The 22,595-nt window shown below is 44.0% G+C and overlaps 1 protein-coding gene across 1 annotated transcript in view; it reads left to right on the plus strand.

Annotated features, from left to right (window-relative positions):
* OBSCN (obscurin, cytoskeletal calmodulin and titin-interacting RhoGEF) overlaps positions 1–22,595 on the plus strand; it is a 159,842-nt gene that overhangs the window by 21,480 nt on the left and 115,767 nt on the right. Inside the window, 11 exon segments of the mRNA XM_054514079.1 lie at positions 1,688–1,948; positions 5,073–5,375; positions 6,431–6,697; positions 8,019–8,294; positions 10,800–11,072; positions 13,317–13,592; positions 14,496–14,771; positions 15,423–15,698; positions 16,339–16,614; positions 20,800–21,075; positions 22,180–22,455. Coding sequence (XP_054370054.1) covers positions 1,688–1,948; positions 5,073–5,375; positions 6,431–6,697; positions 8,019–8,294; positions 10,800–11,072; positions 13,317–13,592; positions 14,496–14,771; positions 15,423–15,698; positions 16,339–16,614; positions 20,800–21,075; positions 22,180–22,455 — 3,036 coding nt within the window.

Below are 22,595 nucleotides of genomic sequence, written 5' to 3' on the forward strand. Positions count from 1 at the left end.
AAAATCTATTTTTCACCCTGTGATAAATTCACTATCATTCTACTTAAACTGTTGTGGCTTGTAGATCTTCATCTAAGGTTGGTAACTTGCTCCATGGGTCATAATCAAAACCACAGGGGCTTCTTGGGCTCTGTGCCAGGGTCTCTGAGTCCCCTGGCAGGGGCCCTGGCACTCCAGGACAGCCAGAGGGATGTCCTGGGTTCTGACAGGGAAGGACAAAGCATGGCCATGTCCAGGTCTTCTGAGTCTGGTGGTTCAGGCTGGAGTGGGAGTTGGTGTAGTTGGGTATGGTGTGGCTGTCTCTCAGTGAGTAGACACAAACCCCAGAGCTGCAGGCACTGGAGGCTGCCACAGCTACAGGATTCATCTTGTCCTGACTTGTTTGAGGCCTGAGTATACTCCCAGTGAAACCAGAAGGAGTTCCTCATATCTAGATTGCTACATGAAAGCTGGGTGATGTGCATCCTTGTGCCAATTCCTTTTTGTACCACCAGTAAAAAGCTGAGAGTGCACAGAGGTGGATGCAGAAGGGAAAATTTAGCCCAGAGGCATGGGAGAGCTCAGACTGACATCTTTTTGTTGCACCTTCTGTTAGGTCTGGACCAGCCCACCCCTGTGTGTTTGCTCCCAGTAAGACAGCTGGCATTTTTTTCACTTGTTTGTGCTGTAATGGTATGTTCCATCCAAAAGAGAGTGACTGAGCCAGGTGGAGCTTTCTGGAGGGAGAGGAGGCAGAGCCTTCCTGGGGGAGCCTTGTGCCTGCCCTGGGAGGGGACTGGAGAGAGCAAGGTGGGGTGGGGACAATGCGAGAGCTTGGCCAGAGGGAAAGAGCTGTGGGATGAGGACAGTGCTGAGGGCGGAGAGGTCAAGGAGGACGATAAGCAGAGAATCAGGTCTTGAATCTTGTGGTGAAGCCTGTGCTTGATCTGTTACTTGATGAGGGAGTTCAGCAATGCTATCTATTGAACAGCTCTGGGTGATCTGCCTGGGCAAAGCCTCTTTCACCTCTCAGGGACTGCTCTGGAGCTGGAGCCACTCACTGTTGGTCATTTGGGGTGGTCTCCTTGTGGTTTTTCCAATCTTTCCCATGAATATTCACATCTTACAGCTTTGAGTTGGTCCTAGTAGGTGATGATAATTACAGTCACTTGGAAAGGACGTAAATTAATTCAATGTGAATTTCTGTGCTGGCACTAAGAAGAAACCTGAGATTTTCAGTGTCTTTCTCATTAATTCGGGTAACTTCTGTATCTGCCATGATGGTTATGTGACTTTGGTGGAGGTGAAATCCTAAAGGCAAAGGAGAGACCTGTCTGGCTTAAGACTGACCTACTTCAGCAAAAGTTTTAATTTGAATTCCCAGCATATGGGGACAATAAAAGCTATAAAATCTTTTCTCTTGCAAGGCCACATATATTTTATGTTTACCAGCATCTGGCTTTGCTTGGTAGACAAGAAACCTGAGTGACTGCAGTCAAATAAGATTTGCTTTTCTCTCTTTGAAGGCCAAAATGAGTCCTTGGGGTCATCTGTTCTGTGTGACTCAGAGCCTCGGAATTTATTTTCAGGTGCCTGCATGGTGTCTACAATATTTTGACTGGGTGTGGGCTAGTCCTGTTTCAGTCTGGATAGTCCAAAGCGTTTAATATCTGTCGTTTGCTGACTGTGATTATTTTGTTATCTGAAGGGAACATCATTAAAAAACTGCCACGGAAAACTGCTGTCTTCATCAAGGACACAGCCACCTTCTGCGTGGAGCTGGACAACGACTGCCAGAACGTCAGGTGGCTGAAGAACAGAGAGGAAGTGAAACCCAGCGACCGCATCTCCATCACGCGCTCTGGCAAACAGCACACCATGACCATCCGGGAGTGCAAGGTGGAAGATGCTGGGGAGATTGCCTTCCAGGCTGATGAAAGCAGGACTTCCACCCAGTTCACTGTGACCAGTAAGCTCCTCTTTAGTTTGGCCTTGGTGTTGTGTCTTCCCATGGCGCTGTTGTTGTTTTGAGTGACACCATGGTAGTTTTGGTGTCCAAAATCAGCTGAAGGTTTGATGTCTGCCACAAAAAGGCAACAGCCTCTCTGTGAGTGTTGTGAGATGTTTGGAGGGATCCAAACAGGACTTCCACCCAGTTCACTGTGACCAGTAAGCTCCTCTTTAGTTTGGCCTTGGTGTTGTGTCTTCCCATGGCACCGTTGTTGTTTCGAGTGCCACAGTGGTAACTTTGGTGTCCAAAACCAGATGAAGGTTTTATGTCTGCCACAAAAACACAACAGCCTGTGTGTGAGTGTTGTGAGGTGTTTGGAGGGACCCAAACAGAGAGAATATCTATAGAGTCATGGAGTGGATTGGGTTGGATTGGGATCACCTCATTCCACCCCATGCCATGGGCAGGGACACTTTCCATCAAACCAAGATTGTCAGGGCCTTGTCCCGCCTGGCCTTCAAATGGATGCTCCACCCCCAGCTTCCACCACTTCCAGGGGTGGAGCATCCATGGTTTCTCTGGGTGAAAGCAGCATTGGGCAAAGACCGTGGCACAAACTTATCTTACTTGGCAGAGCAGTAGCAGTAGGTGCAACATCATCAAGACTGGACCTGAAATGAAATTTTGGTGAAGTTGCCTAATTTTATTTGGCATTATTTTGATGGCACTGCATTTCCCAGCTGAAATCTGCTTTATTTAAGACAAAAATACATATGATTTCTGGTTCTATTGCAGTTCTGGATCATATATGAACAAATCACCCGCTCCAGTCACAATGTGGGGAGAGTAATTCTTCTTTTCTCTCACCACTGCAATCAGTCAGTGGCAAAAAGGAATCTTTTATTTAACAGATATGTAACTGTTTGGTTATCTAAACTTGGTTAGGGCATTCTGAAGCCATTGAACTAATGAAAATGAGGAAAGTGTCACGTTTGGTTTTGTGACAGTTTCTAAGGTATTTGTAAACTTGTACCATCAAACAAGCACCTATGCAATGGGGACAATAAAGTTCAGTTTGATTTCAGACCCTGCTGTTTAACTTATGAAGAAAGGATTGATTCATGGAATAGAAATTATAAGAAACTGCCTTACCACAAACAGGTATTGCTGAAGAAAACATTGCATTACCATTTCTGATGGCAAGGTCAAGAGATCCCATTCCAGGGCTTAGTGTTCAGCTTAATGTTACCCTAATGGGACCTTTGACATCTATCTGTGACCAGCAGTTACTGACAGGCTGGTAACTGTGCACCCCAAACCACTTCTGTGTCTATTTCTGTAAGGAAGGAAAAGCATATCGCCTTGAGATTTCCTATTTTTACACTTTGTGCATATCGGATTTACTGCCTGGAGAATCCTCTGTGCTGTGTCCACATCTTTTTCAATTAGCTGGGTGAGATTGGTGGTGGTTCTGATATCTTTTATAATACGCAGGCCATGTTTGTGTATTATTTGTCATCTTGCTTTGTTAATGCAAGATGACAAATAATGCAAATAATGCAAAACCAAGCCCATTTTAAAGATGGGGAAACTGAGGCAGGAAGGAGATCAGTTGTCCCAGAGCTCAGTTTTTAGTTTAGATCCATCAACAGACTCCATCTACAGTCAGGAATTCTTGAGTATGTCCACTGTGTGATTGTTTCACCCCCCCTCCCACACCTTCTTTAAGCTGGATTAATTGCTCCTGAGTGTGCTGCTCATGGGATCACAGCTGGAGTCTGGTTGACTGACTTAACCCTGACACCTTTCAGATAGCCAAAATTAAATGAAATTAAGCCTGGGCCACGTCAGTAGAGGTGTAACCAGAGCACATCAGGTAATTCCTCTTGACCATATAAGTGGCAGCACATAGTGAATAATCCTGATGGGACTTGAGCCTTCTCTAAAGGGTTCAAGAGGAATTAAAGAGTGAAAATAAATATTCATTATGCAAATACCTGCAGGAATATGTTTGTAGCCTCAGGTAGCATAAAATAGGCACATCTCCTCAATTGCAGGTTCTCATGGTGGGGACACATCTTTGTTGTTTCCTTTTGAAGTTAATTCCCCAGTCCCAGAAGCTGGTTCTGCATAAATTAGTAAAACAAAGATCCCAAACAATATCACTCTTGGGAGATAAAGTTATGGCTTCTGGGGGGGGGAGATAGCACAAAATTCAGGAGCAGGACAGACACCCAGATGAAGGGGCTGCAGGGAGCATCCAAGCCTGTGTAACTAGCCAGGCTCTCCATAACTTTTAAAAGATTTGAACAACCTTTGCTGATGGTTTTACCCATCATCTGAGTGAAAATAAGAAGCTGAGTGTTAGTCTGCTTTGCCAGGAGCTATGAAGGGCAGAAATGTGGGTCTATATCCAGCACTGAAGATTTAAACCTACAAAATGTTTGTTGAAGACTCTCTGATTGTGAGGACAGTTTTAACATTGTGTAGTGTGACCATGCTCACAGGGGTCTGAGGATGAGGGAAGAGACAAGGATCTGACTCCATGTTTCAGAAGGCTGATTTATTATTTTATGATGTAAATTATATTAAAACTATACTAAAAGAATGGAAGAAAGGATTTCATCAGAAGGCTAGCTAAGAATAGAAAAAAAAGGAATGATAACAAAGGCTTGTGTCTGGGACAGAGAGTCCGAGTCACCTCACTGTGATTGGCCATGAATTAGAAACAGCTCTATGAGACCAATCCCAGATGCACCTGTTGCATTCCACAGCAGCAGATAACCATTGTTTACATTTTGTTCCTGAAGCCTCTCAGCTTCTGAGGAGAAAAAATCCTAAGGAAAGGATTTTTCATAAAATATGTCTGTGACAGTGTAGAAATCACATATGTTTAGCTGTGCAATACAAGTATTGGACATCAAAGTTTGAGCTTGATCTGGAATGATAATGATTCTGTGATCTTTGTTTAAAACAGCCTCTAAGCATCTTCCATCCATTCTCTTTCTTTTCCATCTCACATCAATGTTTTATTGAGGTTTATTAAGCAAGATGAACTTTTAGCCCAGTGTAAGCGATTTTGGCTTTTCCCCTCTGATGTAACACACTGCTCTGCTTTGTTTTGTTTCCTTCCCTTGCACAGCTCCCAAAAAACCTCCCACCCAACCCCCAGCTGACCCTGTGGTGAAAAATAAAACAGAAACCTCAGTGACCCTGGCGTGGTCCCCTCCGAGGATGGAGCGGCCCATCCCGGTGGACGGCTACATCGTGGAGCGCAAGAAACTCACCGGCTTCACCTGGGTGAGGTGCCACGAGTCCCACGTGCCCAGCCCCGAGCTCACGGTCAGCAACCTGCCAGAAGAGGCTGACTACCAGTTCAGAGTGTCTGCTGTCAATGCCTACGGACAGAGCCCCTACCTGGAGTTCCCTGGGAGCTTGCACCTCGGTGAGCACGAAACCGGCACTAAACGGGGTGGTCGGACACCTGGGTGCTTTGAAAACATTTCCTGTGGCTTTGAGGATGGAGAAATAGCCCAGCAAATCCTCTTTGCCTTCACTGCTGGTTCTCCTGCTTCGTGCCAACCGCTGACCTTGAGCAAAGGGCAGAAGGAAAAAGCCCAAACCCACCCCAGTGAGGGTGGCTGGGTTTCTGTGGCGGAGCTGTGGGTGTGTTCATGTTCCAATATCCCACATCAGGCTGTGGGGGAGGCAGAGCTCCCTGCTCTGGACCTTAAACCTGTAAATGCTTCTTCTGCACCTGCAGTGAAAATAAAAATTGAGATGGCCTTACGGTACAATTTTCAATATATAGATGTGAGATATTGATCTTGCACCTAGAGAATATTTATGGGTGATCATACCATCATGAAAACCAAGTTCTAGCCAGTCTCTTTTTAATCTAAGAGTTTCTAGGAGAAATCCGGGGGTTTTGCTTTATTTCTAGGGTGCCAGAGTGCCTATAGAATCATTGGGTGCAAGGGGATTTCTTCTTCCTTTGAATCACTGCACTAGAAAATATCTGTACAGATATTGAAGACCCACACAAACTTTGATCATGCTGTGTGTTGTGCTTGTGTCATCCTTGTCCCTCAGTGTCTGAACACACCTGAATTGTCCTAGAATATTTAGAACTGACTCATAGGGATATCTAGCAGTCCCTCCATCTCAAATCTAAGAGTAATATTGGCTGTTCAATAAACAACACACTTGTAGGGGACTTAGGTGTTTCTGGCCTAGGCCTTTATGCATTTTAGGAATTAAAAAAATATCAGTTAAATATGCCTGTTTTTCTAGACCTGCAAAAACACCACTCCAGAGGTCAATTACCTGCAGCTGAAGGAAACAAATCCTTTAGACCAACCATGCCTTTCTTTCAGTGCATGAGAATTTTATAAAGCTGCATTAATTAATTTTCACGTTTTACCCTGACAATTTGGTTCCTAAGATGAGTTATCCTCCGTGACAGTGTTGTTCTCAGAGGTGTGTGTTGTTCTTCCCTAGAACCCGTCCTGGCTGTGAAGAACCCCCTGACAACAGCTGAAGTTGCACCTGGAGGGGATGCCCCGTTCACTGTTGACCTGACCAAGACATGTTCTGGCACTTGGTACCTGAATGGCAAAGTCCTACAGCAAAGTGAGACCTACATCATCAACAGAACCCAAACCACTCACACCCTGGTCATAAAAAATGTCACCAGGAAAGATGATGGGGCAGAAGTGAAATTTGTTGCCAATGACATTGAGACCAGCACCAAGATGAGAGTGAGAGGTATTTATTGTCATTGTCATTTATTGTCATCCATTCTTCTCCCACTCAGGGGTGGTTGCTGGGAATTGAACATTAAAACTGGGGCAGGAGGCTCTCCCTTGTCTGTGGGAAGCCTCTGAAATTGTGTCATAGGATTAATGTGTGTCCTGGTAATGACCTCACAGCTCAGAGTGAGCTCATCTGGCCAGCTGGTGCTATCTGAACTAGATTGCTTCACATCAGCTCATGAATTTCTGTCAAATTGATGTCATTCACAACCATCTCTCAGTGCACTCTGTCACCAACTCTGCCACTAATTCACCTTAAAGTTGTAATTTCAGCTCTAGCTTTGACCATTCTCTTTGACTGTAATAATCTTTCAAAAGTAAAAGAGCATTCATTACTAACAAAGCTTTTCTTGTAGGTTTTTTAGTCCATCATGTGTGGGATATAAAGTTAGTATGCTGGAGCTTGATTTAAGACCAAAGTTTCCTCTATGAAATGACAGTAACATCTGTACCTACCACATTACAAGGCAAAACATAATCAATTAATAATGAATTATTTATTCTGGAAGGATATGTTTGGCTTGGGAGAAGATCTCTGCAGAATCATGTTTGGAGTATTATTTATCAGTAGAAAAAATGTGTTGGGTTTTTTTTCTTAGTAACTCTGACAGTAAAAACAGATCAAGTTTTCTGAACTGAGAAAGAATGCACAGTATTGACATGAGTGTTGTTACAGTCTCACAAACCCTGAGTTCTGCAGCACTTCACTCCAACAAGCTAAAAATGGAGCCCATCTCTCTCTCTACGAGGCCTTTGAAGGATCAACTGTCCAATTAGCAAATGACACCGAAATTATTTTTACTTTTAACCCAATAACCAATGGGTTATTGGGTTAAAAGTCCCCAATGGGGACTTTTTCATCCAATTACACAGAACCACCCAAACCCATGGAGAAGAAGGGGAAGAAGAAGGATCAGCCTCCACCCCAAAATCTCCATCTTGCTTTATATCCATTCCTGTATTCTAAACCCTTAAACTCTGAGTTTCCCACTCTGTGCTATCACACACTTCTATCCAAACTCCACACCCACAATCCCAGTTCTGTCATTCCATTTTGGAAGCTTCTCCAGGGCCTCAGGTCAGTGCAGTGTTCTCTTGGGGGTCAGTGCCTGGCAGCACAGAAATCTGAAATTCTCAGCAGCCAGGGCTCCAACAGAGTGTGAGGGCAGGAACAGGATCTAACACCTTCAGAGACCTCACAGTCTACAGCAGCCTGTATCAGGGATAAGTTATCATGAAATAACTCGAGATAACAAAGCCTCTTGTCCTGGCAGGAGCTGCAGTGAGATTCACCAACAAGACCAAAGACGTAGAAAAAGTCTCAGCTCGGCTGAGGGAGGAAGCCAAACTCCAGGCTGAGCTTTCAGACACAGAGGCCACTGTGAAGTGGATGAAAGATGGGAAGGAGCTCAAGGCCAGTGAAAAATACGAGTTCCAAACTGTGGGGAAGAGGCGCATCCTGAAAATCTGCAGCACTGCTGAGGAGGATGCTGGAGTCTATGAGTGTGTCTGTGAAGGGGATAAAATGGTTTATCAGCTCTCAGTGAAAGGTGAGTGACTGCCTGGGCTGCTCTGCACTGATGATGTTCCTGCCCTAAACCAGTGGAGCCATCAAGGACCCAAAGGGAGACTGCAGAGGGAATTGGGTAATTGCCCATCAACAACATCCAGCCTTGATAATGTGTCCCACAGCAGAACTGGGGAGCAAATACAGCAACTGGCCAGGTGCTGAGAGCTGTGCTTTCACTCCAGTTGGCATCTTGATATTCCAGGGGATTTGGTGTAATTTGGTGAGGCTGAATGGTAGATAGGGGAAAAGTGCTCTTGAGATGAAGAAATCCAGCCCCAGGGGCAGGACATGACACAGGATCCCATGTCTGTCCCACACTTGCTGTGTGACATCAGACAAGTCACTGAAGAGAGACTTCAGTTCTGATTGTACAAGATCATCTTGGTATTGTGGGATTTGGGTTTTTTTTTTTTGTTTGTTTGTTTTTTGTTTGTTTGGCTTTTTTTAAATTTTTTTTTTTTTTACTTTTACTATTTGTTTGAGGATTTTTTTGCTAATTTTCTGTCCATACTGTGGTGGATAAGAGAAAAGACCTTTCCAGGGCACATCCTGTTTACAAGGTGTTCAGATGTGTAGAAAAAACAACAAGGTGGCACTTTATTTTGATATTTCTTGAATCAGCACTGTTTTACAGCTGCCCTACTCTTTTGGCTGTCCTTCCTTTCATGGCAGTCTCTACCTCTACCCTGAAACCAACAGCATTAAGCCTCCTTCTTGCAAACCTTCCTGTCTGTGCAAGATTTTATGAGCTAGAGCAAAGCTGTCTCTGCCTTGAAGGGGATCAGGTTTTGCCTAAAACCCCCAGTCTATCCCCAGAGTGCTCCTCACATGGATCATCAGATGTCTGCTGAGGTTCAGAGCACAAAGTCTAACCCATGGCCAGTCCAGCCTGTTGTGAGACTGTCACCAAAAGTGAGGGAAAAACAAAAACTCTCCAACAACATTTTCTGTCTACAACTGGCACCTGCTCTTGATTTTGATTTTTTTTTTCCTCTCTTGCTCTGCCTCTTTAGCATCATTTTTCATGCTGACAGTTCTGCCCACATTTACTTGAATTACTTGATGGATGTTTCCATGTGGCTTTCACTGTGGTGTGCCTATCAAATGTGTGATCAATGTTATTATTTAAAATAACATAATGATAATGACATAACAAAACATCATAAAACCATAATAAAAATAGCATAATAATGACATAATAAACCAATATAAAAACATAATTAAATAGTATAATAATGGCATAATAAAACAACATAAAACATAGTAAAAATAACATAATAATGGCATAATAAAACAACGTAAAATATAATAAAATTAGTAATAATAATAATAATGTCAGTCTGCCCTGACAAGCTGTGATTTAAAGTCTGCTGTTTACAGCTCGATTCCTGGTGAATCACCTTTGGTACCTCCCATCCTTGTGGGATGAGCCTCACAATGCTGTATCAACATTTTACCTTCCATCACCACCACCTTTCATCAGCCACAGGGAATCATCTGAGGAGCAGATCAGCTGTGAGTGGCACGTGGGCATCACGTGGCTGCTGAGGGGCCACTGTGCCAAGCCATGGCCACTGTGTCACTGCCTGGGCCTCCTGCCCAAACCAGCCAGAAATGCACTTGCCATTTGTCACTGCAGTGCCCTGAGCTCCGCTGCCAGGCACCCTCTGACACATGACCTCCCGTGGTGGCAGGGGACATCTGAGACGGCTCCTTCGGGCTGCTCTGGTTGTATTTTGCACTCTGGTTTTCTGGGGAAGGGAAAGGTGAATGAATGAACTCATGTCCCTCTTCTTCCTCCCACAACTTTGAACCTGTGGGACTGAGTTTCAGTAGTGCTGGGGAAAGAATGTCTCAGCAGTGCCCTTCCCTTCCCATCCCATCCCGATATTGGTAGGGTTTGAATTTTTTTGCTTTGAGGCAATTGGTGACTCAATTATTTCATTCCACATTAATATGATGCCAGATTTATTGTTTATTTTCTATGCCCCAGTTAATTTCCAGGAATAAATTTATATTCATTTTAGTCCTATGAGATATCCATATAGGTTATTAATTTTAGGTAATTTAATTTATCTAGGTTATTTTTTAACCTCTTCTAGAGTAAATTTATTTGTTAGGTCGTTACAGTATAATGATTGAATAACCTTCCTGGCTTTACCTCCAGTTTATTTCTTTTCTCACCTCCCTTTAAAATAATATTTTAATAATATCTTTTAATAATATAATAGCTCTGTTTCCTGGGGCTTCTTCTCCCTGACTCAGCCTCTTGTGCCCTCTATGTACTCTGCTTTTTGGACATGGGATAATCAGGATTATAGTTGGAAATTTGTCTGCTTCTGCTTTGAAATCTAGTGATTAGATCCATAATTAAATAAATAGATTTTGTCTTATGATACATGAATACCAAATGTAGATGTCAATGTACATTTTTACTGCTGTGCACAGAATTCTTTACCAGAGCTGTGTCCCTGTTTTGTTTCAGCACTTGCAAACTTTGTAAACAAAGAGAAAACTGGAGGAGTTGTCAAGGCCATTGCTGGGAAACAGGCTGAGCTTGTGTCTGAGACCTCTGAGGCCAACATCATGGTGAGGTGGTACAAAGATGGGAAGGAGATCACAGCCAGCAAGAAATTCACCATGGAAGACAAAGGAAAACTGCACAAGCTTGTGGCTTCGGCTGTGACAAAGGAAGATGAAGGAACTTACACGTGCAAAATTGGGGATGACACCCTTACTTTTGATTTAAAAGTCTCAGGTAAGCTTGTACTGCAAGTGTGGGATCAGAGTCTGTGTGGGAAACACAGGATTTTATTTTTTAGACTTGTCCTACTTTACAAACTGACAGAACTTTGGACCAAGGCTGCGCAACACTTGGAGAGGTTCTGACCCTTGCTCTGAGATCCTGACCCTTGTTGTGATCCTGGTGCAAACCCGGAGTATGGGCAAATAGTGTAAAAATGCTGTGCCTTCTTTGAGTCAGCCAAGCTTTTTCCAGGGCTGGAGCACAACCCAAACACAACGCTGGCTGAACAGCTGGCAGCCACATCTGGCCTCTATTCTTTCAGCTCAGCCTGTGCATCACCTTAGGACCACCTCAGTCAGGGGTTCAAAGCCTTGCTGTGAGAGTTTCCTTTGACAAGTTTAATTCCTGATTTTGAGAGTTAAACATCTCCTGCTGTTCCCAAAGGACACTGTGATCTCAGGGATCCCTCCCTGTGGTGCTGTGACTCCATGTGTCACGTGCCCATCACACAAAGCACGTGGCTGTCAGGCCAAACCCAGAAGAGAAATGCTTGTCACCACTGCATTCCAGCCCAGGATGGAGCCAGAGTATAAAATGACACGAGAACTCATCAGTGAAATTCAATATCTGTGAAATTCAACTGATTCGAGTTGCATGCTTGTGGGAACTTTCATCCTAAATGGGGTTTTCTGCCTTGTGCCTGGAGCCTAATTTTTAACCTGGTCCTAAATTTAAGATTGAAACTCTCCTGAAAGCTTCTCCTGGCATGTCTGCAGTACAATGCAATTCAAGAGAAGTCACAACTGAGTGCCTGTGACCTGTAACAGAATATCCAGGTTGCTTTGGTGCTGTCCATGAGCTAACTAAAGACTCAGCAAAGCTGATTAATTTAGGACAGCACTTGTCTGGAGGGATTGCTGCAGGATTTAGTGAGCTGGAGGGAGTGGTGTTTGCTCAGGTGCTCACTCTGCATCTCACCTGCAGTTCTTTTCTGAGAATCCAACATCATGCAATTTCTCTTGGAGTGTAATTCCCAGTCCCTGACTTATTGAAAAACTGGTCTGAAACCAGGCTATGCCCTAACTGACCCCTCAAAAGGCAATTTCTGCAATCTGATTTATGCTGTCTGATTAGAGCTGTCTGAGATGGGTTTTAGAAGTGTTCTGGTTGTGCTTTTGTCTGAGCATCAGGTACAGAGGATTGCCTGAGCTTGGTATCAACTTTTTGCTGGCCATGGGCAGGTTGGGTGAATCTCACCTGTAACTCCTATCACATGGCTGAGGCAAAGAAAACTGGTGTCTGCTAAATCCTAGAATCACAGAAAGGTTTGGGTTAGGAGCTCAAAGCTCATCCAGTTCCATCCCTGCCAAGTTCTCTGTCTTCACTTGATTGCCTTCAAAGACAGGCAATCTTTGATTTTTACCTTTGCAAAGAGGTAAAATTGCAATTGTTATCACTTTGCAATTGATAAAAATGTTGTGTTGTTGCTGCCTGCATGACAAATACCCTGTGTTTGCCCAGCCTCTGTCTGTGCTGCCAGCAGGGTTTGGGCTGAGGAACCTCCACTGAGCTGTGTGAGCAGTTCTGAGTTCTCTGCGGGGAAGATCAGTTTCAACCAAAAGATTTGAGATTATTGACCCCTATATTCATAGAAATATGGATTGGTTTAGGTTGGAAAGAGCCTTAAAAACCATCTCCTTCCAACCCCCTGCCATGGGCAGGGATGTCTTCCACTAGACTGGGTTGCTCAGAGCTTTTTCCCAACTTGGAGAATATTTTATCAATGAGATTATCCCATATGTGCCCTGGCCTGGAGAAGAATTAGTCCAGTAAGATTGGTACTGTGAGCAAGGAGCTGCAGGAATGGGCTCAGAAACATTTTAAAAAGGCTCCTCAACACCTCTAACTAGATTTTCTGAGACTTCCCTGGTCTTTTCAAAGCTGTTTATGCCCTCAGACATCAACACATATCCCCCAGAGCTTGCTTGACTTTGGAACCAAGGAGTGGTAAATGAAGTGTGAGCAACTTGAGGGTGTCTCTGTTTGATTTGAAAGATCCAGGAGGATGTAGGGCAGATGAAGGGGATTTCACTGTAATTGAGAGCAATTATCTGAAGATCAGAGGGGTTTGCACCATCTGTCAGAGAGGCATCAAGAGTGTGTGATAATGGAATAAAGATCAATAACCACTGTATCCTAACTTTGTGCAGATAAACCTGCACCAAGGCACAAACCCTTTTCTCTTTTCCGCTCCAGATGAAGCTGTTACTTTTGTCAACAAGCCCAAAACGACTCCAGAAGTGTCAGTCAGTCCTTCTGAGAGCCTGGAGCTGGTGTGTGAGGTGTCAGCTGCAGGTGGGGCCGTGGTGTGGAGGAAGGATCAGACTGAGGTGAAGCAGGACCAGAGGACAACAATCGTCTGCCAGGGGACACAACGCAAGCTCATCGTCAAGAAGGTGACACAGCAAGACCAAGGCAGCTACACCTGCGAGACAAAGGACGACAGAACAACATTCCAAGTCAAAGTCAGAGGTGAGAAAGTGCCAGGAATTCCAAAGGTAAAGGAGAATTCCATTTTGAGTGGTGTCTTGTGTCCAGAGGATCATCTCACAATCTTCCTGGGGTGAAAGATCTCAACTCAGATCTCAACACAGATCTCAACCATTGTACTCAAATTTTATTTTTTTTTTGGCAACTTTCATAATAATGTTTTATACACATGGTTCTGCATCCATGACTGGTTGTGGCCACAAAAAAAAAAAAAATCATAGGAAAGGATGGGAAATCCTTCTCCTCTCACAATCAGCTGGTGTGTCTGCAGAAAAACTCCCTTGGGAAAATAGTGTGAGGCCATAGCAGAGGGATGGAAAAAGGGGAAGAGGAAGGTGTTTGAAGAGCTCTGATTAGATCCCATCCCTTACACATTGGATGGGGCTTGGAGCAATGTGGTCTAGTGGAACCTGCCCATGGCAGGTGGGTGGGATTGTGATGATCTTTAAGGTCACTTCCAACAAACCATTCCATGATTAGATGGAAAACAGTAGAATTATCCCAAATAGGCAAAAAAGAAAGAATAATGGTTCATGGACATGAGGATACAGGTGCTGTTCCCTTCTGAATCACTGGAATCTTGGAGAGACGTAGGGAGAGAAAAAGAGAAGAGGGAGGAGGGTTCAGGCAATGCAGGTTGGTGCTCTAAGTCCTACATTTAAATCTGTCCTAAAACTGTGAGTTTTTAACATTACCCCAGAATTCCCATCAAATTCCCATTCCTATTCACCTCTTAGCAAGACAGAGTTGAAGGTGCTTTCTTGCACTAGTGGCCCATCATGCTATTACCTGTCAGGGCAAGTACAGTGAAATGGGAGGATCTTGATTAAACCCCAGAGACAACAGCTGCAAAAGCTGTGTGTGACTGTTGGGCTTTCCTTACAGAGACAGAGGTTGTGTTTACAAACAAGGAGAAGGTGCAGAAAGAGGTGAAGGCTGCACTGTCAGAAAATGCCACTCTGAGCTGCGAGGTGGCCCAGGAGAAAACAGAGGTGAAGTGGTACAAGGATGGGAAACTCATCACCTCCAGCAAGAAGTTCAAGGTGGAGTCGGAGGGCAAATCGCGTCGCCTGGTGGTGGGTCAGGTGGAGAAGAAAGATGCAGGGGAGTACACCTGTGAGGCTGCTGGCCAAAAACTCACCTTCAGGATTGATGTCAGAGGTGGGAGATTGTTCATTCTCATCACAGAAGGTCCCTTAATACCGAAAAATGTACCACACTTTGGGCTCCAATTTCTGTGCAGCCTGAAACTTCTTTGAGTAGGGATGGAGATCAACCCCCCAATCCACTGTCACATTGATGCTGACAGCTGGCCATCTTCATCCTTGGGATGAATCCCCCTCAGTGCCCCTTGGTGTTTTCTGGTTTCCCACTAATGGAAAGATTGACAAGTTTCCATTCCATCCCATCCCATCCCATCCCATGCCTTTACAAGGTAAAGGTAAGGTTGTTTCCCGATATGTAAGAAAAATAAGTCTGGAAGAAGTAGGAAAACAGGACTCCTAGAATGAATAAGGCTTCCATAGGAGTCACAGTGGCAAATGAGATTTGGTGTTTATTTATACATTACATTGATGGAACAAAGCAATGGGTTTCTTGTGGAGATGGGAGGAAGCTGAAATCCTGAGGCACGGGATCATTTTTCTCAGAAATGGCTGATGTGTTGTCCCTAGGCATGACAAAGGCCCACATCCTGTCTGAGCATAAAAAATACCAGAGATGTGGAAGTTGTCATGCTTTTAATTTGGGTTTGGTCACTTTGGACAGCATCAACTTGTGTTTGATTTTAAAATGACTTTTCCCACTCCACAGAAGCAGAGGATGCATTTATCAACAAGGACAAAGTGAAGAAAGAGGTGAAGGCTGCACTGTCAGAAAATGCCATGCTGAGCTGTGAGGTGGCCCAGGAGAAAACAGAGGTGAAGTGGTACAAGGATGGGAAACTCATCACCTCCAGCAAGAAGTTCAAGGTGGAGTCGGAGGGCAAATCGCGTCGCCTGGTGGTGGGTCAGGTGGAGAAGAAAGATGCAGGGGAGTACACCTGTGAGGCTGCTGGCCAAAAACTCACCTTCAGGATCAATGTCACAGGTGGGAGATTGTTCATTCTCATCACAGATAGGTCCCTTAATACCGAAAAATGTACCACTCTTTGGGCTCCAGTTTCTGTGCAGCCTGAAACTTCTTTGAGTAGGGATGGAGATCAACCCCCCATCCACTATCACATTGATGCTGACAGCTGGCCATCTTCATCCTTGGGATGAATCCCCCTCAGTGCCCCTTGGTGTTTTCTGGTTTCCCACTAATGGAAAGATTGACAAGTTTCCATCCCATCCCATCCCATGCCTTTACAAGGATAAAGGTAAGGTTGTTTCCTGGATATGTAAGAAAAATAAGTCTGGAAGAAGTAGGAAAACAGGGCTCCTAGAATGAATAAGGCTTCCATAGGAGTCACAGTGGCAAATGAGATTTGCTATTTATTTATCCATTACATTCTAGAACAAAGCAATGGGTTTCTTGTGGAGAAGGGAGGAAGCTGAAATCCTGAGGCATGGGATCATTTTTCTCAGAAATGGCTGATGTGTTGTCCCTAGGCATGACAAAGGCCCACATCCTGTCTGAGCATTAAAAAATAGCAGAGATGTGGAAGTTGTCATGTTTATTTGGGTTTGGTCACTTTGGACAGCATCAACTTGTGTTTGATTTTAAAATGACTTTTCCCACTCCATAGAAGCAGAGGATGCATTTATCAACAAGGACAAAGTGAAGAAAGAGGTGAAGGCTGCACTGTCAGAAAATGCCACGCTGAGCTGCGAGGTGGCCCAGGAGAAAACAGAGGTGAAGTGGTACAAGGATGGGAAACTCATCACCTCCAGCAAGAAGTTCAAGGTGGAGTCGGAGGGCAAATCGCGTCGCCTGGTGGTGGGTGAGGTGGAGAAGAAAGATGCAGGGGAGTACACCTGTGAGGCTGCTGGCCAAAAACTCACCTTCAGGATCGATGTCACAGGTGGGAGACAGATTTTGGGTTGCATTTCATTGGCTTTTCTTTGTATCTATGTGTTTTCCCCCATTTTCTCTGATGCAATATTAGAAGGGCTGTTAAAGTGCTGTCTGAGCTGCTGTTTCAGTGAGGTTGTGTAGGACTGAGCAGATCTGGAGCTGGCCTGTTCATATCCTGATGTCAGCTCCTCACCTCCCTATATCTCCTTCAGCTGAGGAAGTGAACGAGATTTCTCAATATATTCAAATACATTTCTCAATAGCAGGCACTGTCTTCCAAAATCTCTTCCAGTTTTATCACTAGTACTGGTTCTCCTCCTCCTGTTACGGGCATTCTCCCATGAAAAATCACTGTTTTCCTTCCTCTTTTTTTGCAAGTGGTAGGACAAGAGTGCATGCTCTCAAGTTCCACCTGAGGTTTAGGTTTGACATTAGAAAAAATAATTCTTAACCAAAAAAGGGTTGTCAGGCATTGGAGCAGGCTGCTCAGAAAAGTGGTGGAGTCCCCATCCCTGGAAGGGTTTAAAAGCTGTGTGGATGTGGCAGTGCTGGGGGGACAGTTGGACTCTGATCTTCCAAGTTTTTTCCAGCCTAAATGATTCTGTGATTTCTTTGGTCTCAGTATATTTTACAAGACATCTGGCGAATTTTATCTCAGGCTCCAGGCAGCTCTGGACACCAGCTACATTCTGAGTGATCATTTCTGAATTTGATGTTAAGAAAGGGTTTGTTTGTTTTAATATTTATAGCACTCCACCATCTTTACAGCCAAATCCCTCTTTTTTAACTTTAAAATTCTTGTCTTGTATGCAGAGGCGATCAGAACAGGGAAGCAATTTTCACCTCTGTTTTCTTATAGGACCAAACAGAGGTTTGACATTTTATCAGCAGTGTAGAGGAACTGCTGTGTTGGGAATTTACTGACTCCACTCTGTGTGGGCTACCCAGGCTGTGAGCTGGGGCATTTTGGCTCTTTTTCATCTCTGTGTAGCTCAGTCTTTGGCTGAGGGAGCTGCCAGTTTCATTGGAGGATAATAAGGAAGGAAGGATAATTAAGTATAGATTTGAGAGGTGTTTTTCAGAGAAAATTCAATATGGATACTGATAGACCATCATAAAAACACAGAGTAATTTCGGTTGGAAAGGACCTTAAAAATCACCTTGTTCCCACCCCTGCCATGGGCAGAGACACCTTCCACCATCCCAGGCTGTTCCAAACCCCATCCAACCTGGCCTGGAACACTTCCAGGGATCCAGGGGCAGCCTCAGCTTCTCCAGGTAAAATTTTTATAAACCAAATTCATTGTTTGCTGCTGACACTGGTTCATGCATTACTGCAGAGGCGTAGTCAGAAATCAGAAATTTAGTGCTTTACACACAAACCTCTCTCTCTGAGGGAGCTGTCTGTACCAGAAAGGTTTCCAGCCCTCTTTCCATGGTGGCACAGGGTAGTGTGACCCCTGTGCCACCAGCCTGCCCTAGCTACCGTTGCTGTCTTGCTCATGGGACAGCTGTAACACGACGTGCCAGTCCAACCCTGGCTGGAAAACGATCCGGTGTGAAAGTCAGGAGGGATTATGCGTACTCAGAGAGGTTGGCTCTCCTGCTGCAGAAATCCTCCTCTTACTGGTTTATCCCAGAGTGCAGTGGATTTCTGTGTCTTAATTTATCCTGGTGCCATTGCACTTGGAAAGCTTTTCAGGCTTGCTGTACTCCAGGGCTCCACTGGTAGCACAAAGCCTTCCTTATTTAAGGACAGGTTGAAGGTTAGATGCTCAGTGTTGGGGTTTGGGATGCCACTGTAATTTTTTGGGTTAATAAAAAAAAAATCAGCTGCTGCACACCTTGGGACTGAGTTGAACATGTAGAAAAACAGCTGATTCTGAAATTGCATTAGATTCAGGGTATGCGGTGAAATCCATATTTTAAATCAGTCAAACTTTCATGTCCTGAAAATGTTTTTCCTCATTTCCACTGACCAGTTTCACTTAAGGTTGGAAATGTCATCTTCACTGAATAGTTGTTTAAATTTAAAATAAGTTTCTAAAAGAAATTATTAACTGGTGTAAATCACTTTGGAAGCTGATTAAAAGTTTTAGTCACACTTCCTATCAGTGTAAAAATGGTTTATATGAAAGGTCAAGAATGTAAAGGACAAGTGAGATCAGCCTGGAATATTCCTGCTCTGCTAACCTGACATTTTAAATACAGCCCTCATTGACGCAGACTTGTTTTATAACTTATTTTGAATACACTCTGCATATTCACACTCAGAGTTGTAGATGGGAGTTTAAGTATTAATATTTTTGCAATCAGTTTTAAATGCAAAGCTTGGTGTGTGCTGGAGCCCTTTCAGATGTCAAATTGCTGCTGACATGAACCTTTGAGGAGCTTTGCATCACCCAGCACAGACCATGTGCCTTCTAAATGACAGCAGCATCTCCTCACAGCCCTCCTACAGCCAATATAAACAGAGGAGCTCAAATTCAGAGCCCCTGAGCTGGACTCCTGCTCTGTGTTGCTCCCTGCAGGGCTCCTCTCTTTCTGTGGACTGTGCAATATTCATAGCAAGGCTGTGATGTGGCCCAGCAGCACATGTGGTGCCACTGTCAGCAGTGGGGGAACTTGACCTGAGCTTACCCCTTCTCCTCACCCTCCCAGGCAGCTGCTGCTGCTCGGAGCACAGACGTGATGGAGACAGGAGGAAGCCATCCAGGAGGAGCCAAGGATGGCCCCAGGAGGCTGCAGGGGGTGGCTGGGGAGAGGAAGGCAATAGCACAGGGGATGGAAGTGGCTCAGCATCCCTGAGAGCCTCCCAGGTCACAGAGTCACTGAGGCTGGAGAAGCCCTCCCAGACCATCGAGTCCCAGCTGTGCCCAACCTTGTCCCCAGCCCAGAGCACTGAGTGCCGTGTCCAGATGTTCCTTGGACACCTCCAGGGATGGGGACTCCAAACCTCCCTGGGCAGCCCCTTCCAGTGCCTGACCACCCTTTCCATGATGAAATTCCTGCTGATGTCCAACCTGACCCTCCCCTAGCTCAGCTTCAGGCCATTTCCTCTCATCCTGTCTCTCATTCTCTGGGAGCAGAGCCTGACTTCCGCATGGCTGCACCCTCCTGTCAGAAAGCCAGTTTGCTGGAAAATCACAGAGTTTTTAGGAAATAAAAATACGCTTCTGTGGTGTTGTGGGTCCCCAGAACAAGATGAGAGATGAGAATTTGACTCCATGTTCTCAGAAGGCCGATTTATTATTTTATTATATTATATATGTATGATATTATATATGTATGATATTATATATGTATGATATATATGATATGATATATATGATATTTATTATATACTAAACCTATACTAAAGAAAGAGAAAGGAGACATCAGAAAGCTAAACAAGAATGAATAATAAAAACCCATGACTGACCAGAGAGTCTGACACAGCTGGACTGGGATTGGTCATTAAGTAAAAACAATTCACATGCTGGGATAAACAATTCTCCGAATCACATTCCAAAGCAGCAAAGCAAAGAGAAGCTGAAGCTTCCCAGCTTCCCAGGACAAAATATCCTGGGGAAGGGATTTTTCATAAAATATCATGGTGACATATTTCAAATTTTAAATGCTAGTTTTCTGTGTAATGTTAATCAAGTGCTTTTCTATATTGAGAACTGTGTCTTTGTCCTGTCTTTGGGATTGAGTTACAAGGTATTTTCTGAGCAACACCTAATTTTGATCTAAAATACCTGCTAAAATCTTCTGAATAATGTGATAGTGGAGGTGGCAACTCACCATTGTGCTGTATTTGGCTCATTGCAAATGTGGGGAGTAGAAATATCATCAAGACATGAGAGAGAATTTTATCTTTATAATCATTCATTTTTATATTAATTGAAAAAATTTACAAATGGTGTGGTTAAGGTGTTCATGAGGATAAGTCAGAGAAGGATGATAATTACATGGACTATATTTTGAGGGTACATTGCTTTATTTATATGATAAATAGAACTGCAAAGCTGGGTTACTTACAAGAGTTTAATATTGAATTATTTCTGTTAGAAAAGACCTTTAAGATCATCATGCCCAATGGTGAAACCAGCACTGCCAAGTCCAAGATCCTGCAGAGCATCTACACCTCATACAAGTAAGAACTTCTTGACAAAATACATTTACATCTTATATATTTTCCCTATTTCAGAGGCAGAAGATGCCTTTGTCCACAAGGAGAAGGTGCAGGAAGAGGTGAAGGCTGCACTGTCAGAAAATGCCACTCTGAGCTGCGAGGTGGCCCAGGAGAAAACAGAGGTGAAGTGGTACAAGGATGGGAAACTCATCACCTCCAGCAAGAAGTTCAAGGTGGAGTCGGAGGGCAAATCGCGTCGCCTGGTGGTGGGTCAGGTGGAGAAGAAAGATGCAGGGGAGTACACCTGTGAGGCTGCTGGCCAAAAACTCACCTTCAAGATTGATGTCAAAGGTGAGAGAATGTGCTGTATCCCTTTTTTACACCCTGAAAAAATGAAATCCCTGTTATCATCCTGAAAAAATGAAGGAGGGGAAGGTTATATTGCTTGTCAAACTCCATCTCAACAGGCAGTGACCGAGCCAGCACTTGACTGATGTTGGTTTACTCATGAATTTGTGTTCATGCTGTTAGATCTGTCTTTGTTTTTTAGAAACTGAGCATGCAGTGGATTTCTGTAGCCCCAAACTCAGGTCAGGGTGAAGATCTCTGGGGAAAATCCCTGGGGATCTTGGAAAGATGCACTGATAGCAAACTGGGAATGCAGAAATTACTGGAGTAATCAAAGGGTGCAGCAAATCTGAGCACAGGCATTCTCTTGTGAAAGCTCCTTTCTGAAATATAGTTTATTATAGAGGAAACATTTATATTATGGCCTCTGTCAACTGGATGGAAATGCCAGAACTGTTCTCAGAAGCAGGAAATGAAGAAACCAGCTCTTTTCACTTTGATATTCAAGACAGCTTTTAATCTTGACATCCTTCAGTTGGATCCCAATGAATTTCAAGCAAATTGAAGAGTTCCTACATTAGATTTATTTTTGACCATGACATGGTGCAAATACAGTTGAGGCTGGCTAATTTTCATTCATTTGAAAAAAATAATTTTTTCACACCTTGAGAACAGTTAGGAAATAAAGATACAGACACAGAATAGGTTCACAAAGTTTGTTTCCCAACACTATCTTTGTTTTGTTGGCAAAGTAAACTACAGATCTTGGGTTGGTTGGACAATTTAATGCTTGTCCTCTTACAGCAAACCTAATTCTGAGAGACCTCATCCACCTTAGTGCTGCTGGATTTTGGGGTATGTTACTTCAGATTTTGAAGAAAGGTAGTGGTGGAAATTAAAGCAATTTTGAGGCTGTGGCCTGGACTACCAGAGAATGACTCCTTCACTGGCACTTGATGTAATTCAAATGTTAAAAATGCAGTAGGTGCTGGCAGCAGAGAATGTGAATGGAAAATTAATTTCAGCACCACAACTGAAAAGGTGATGTGTGCATTTGGGAAGGAATCTGTGAATTTTCAAAATCTGCTCTTGTACCTTCAATTGCAGAGGCAGAAGATGCCTTTGTCCACAAGGAGAAGGTGCAGAAAGAGGTGAAGGCTGCACTATCAGAAAATGCCACGCTGAGCTGTGAGGTGGCCCAGGAGAAAACAGAGGTGAAGTGGTACAAGGATGGGAAACTCATCACCTCCGGCAAGAAGTTCAAGGTGGAATCGGAGGGCAAATCGCGTCGCCTGGTGGTGGGTCAGGTGGAGAAGAAAGATGCAGGGGAGTACACCTGTGAGGCTGCTGGCCAAAAACTCACCTTCAAGATTGATGTCCCAGGTAGGAGAAGGTTCTTTGGCCCATCGGTATTATTTCTAGAATCTTTAGGAAAATTAACGTTATTTTATAAGTCTTCTTTGTGTTACGCTTCAAATTTTTGGAGTAGATCGTTGTATGGCCTAGGATGGGTACAAATACAA

Source organism: Molothrus ater, chromosome 1, assembly GCF_012460135.2.
Source record: "Molothrus ater isolate BHLD 08-10-18 breed brown headed cowbird chromosome 1, BPBGC_Mater_1.1, whole genome shotgun sequence".
Taxonomy (NCBI): Eukaryota; Metazoa; Chordata; class Aves; order Passeriformes; family Icteridae; genus Molothrus; species Molothrus ater.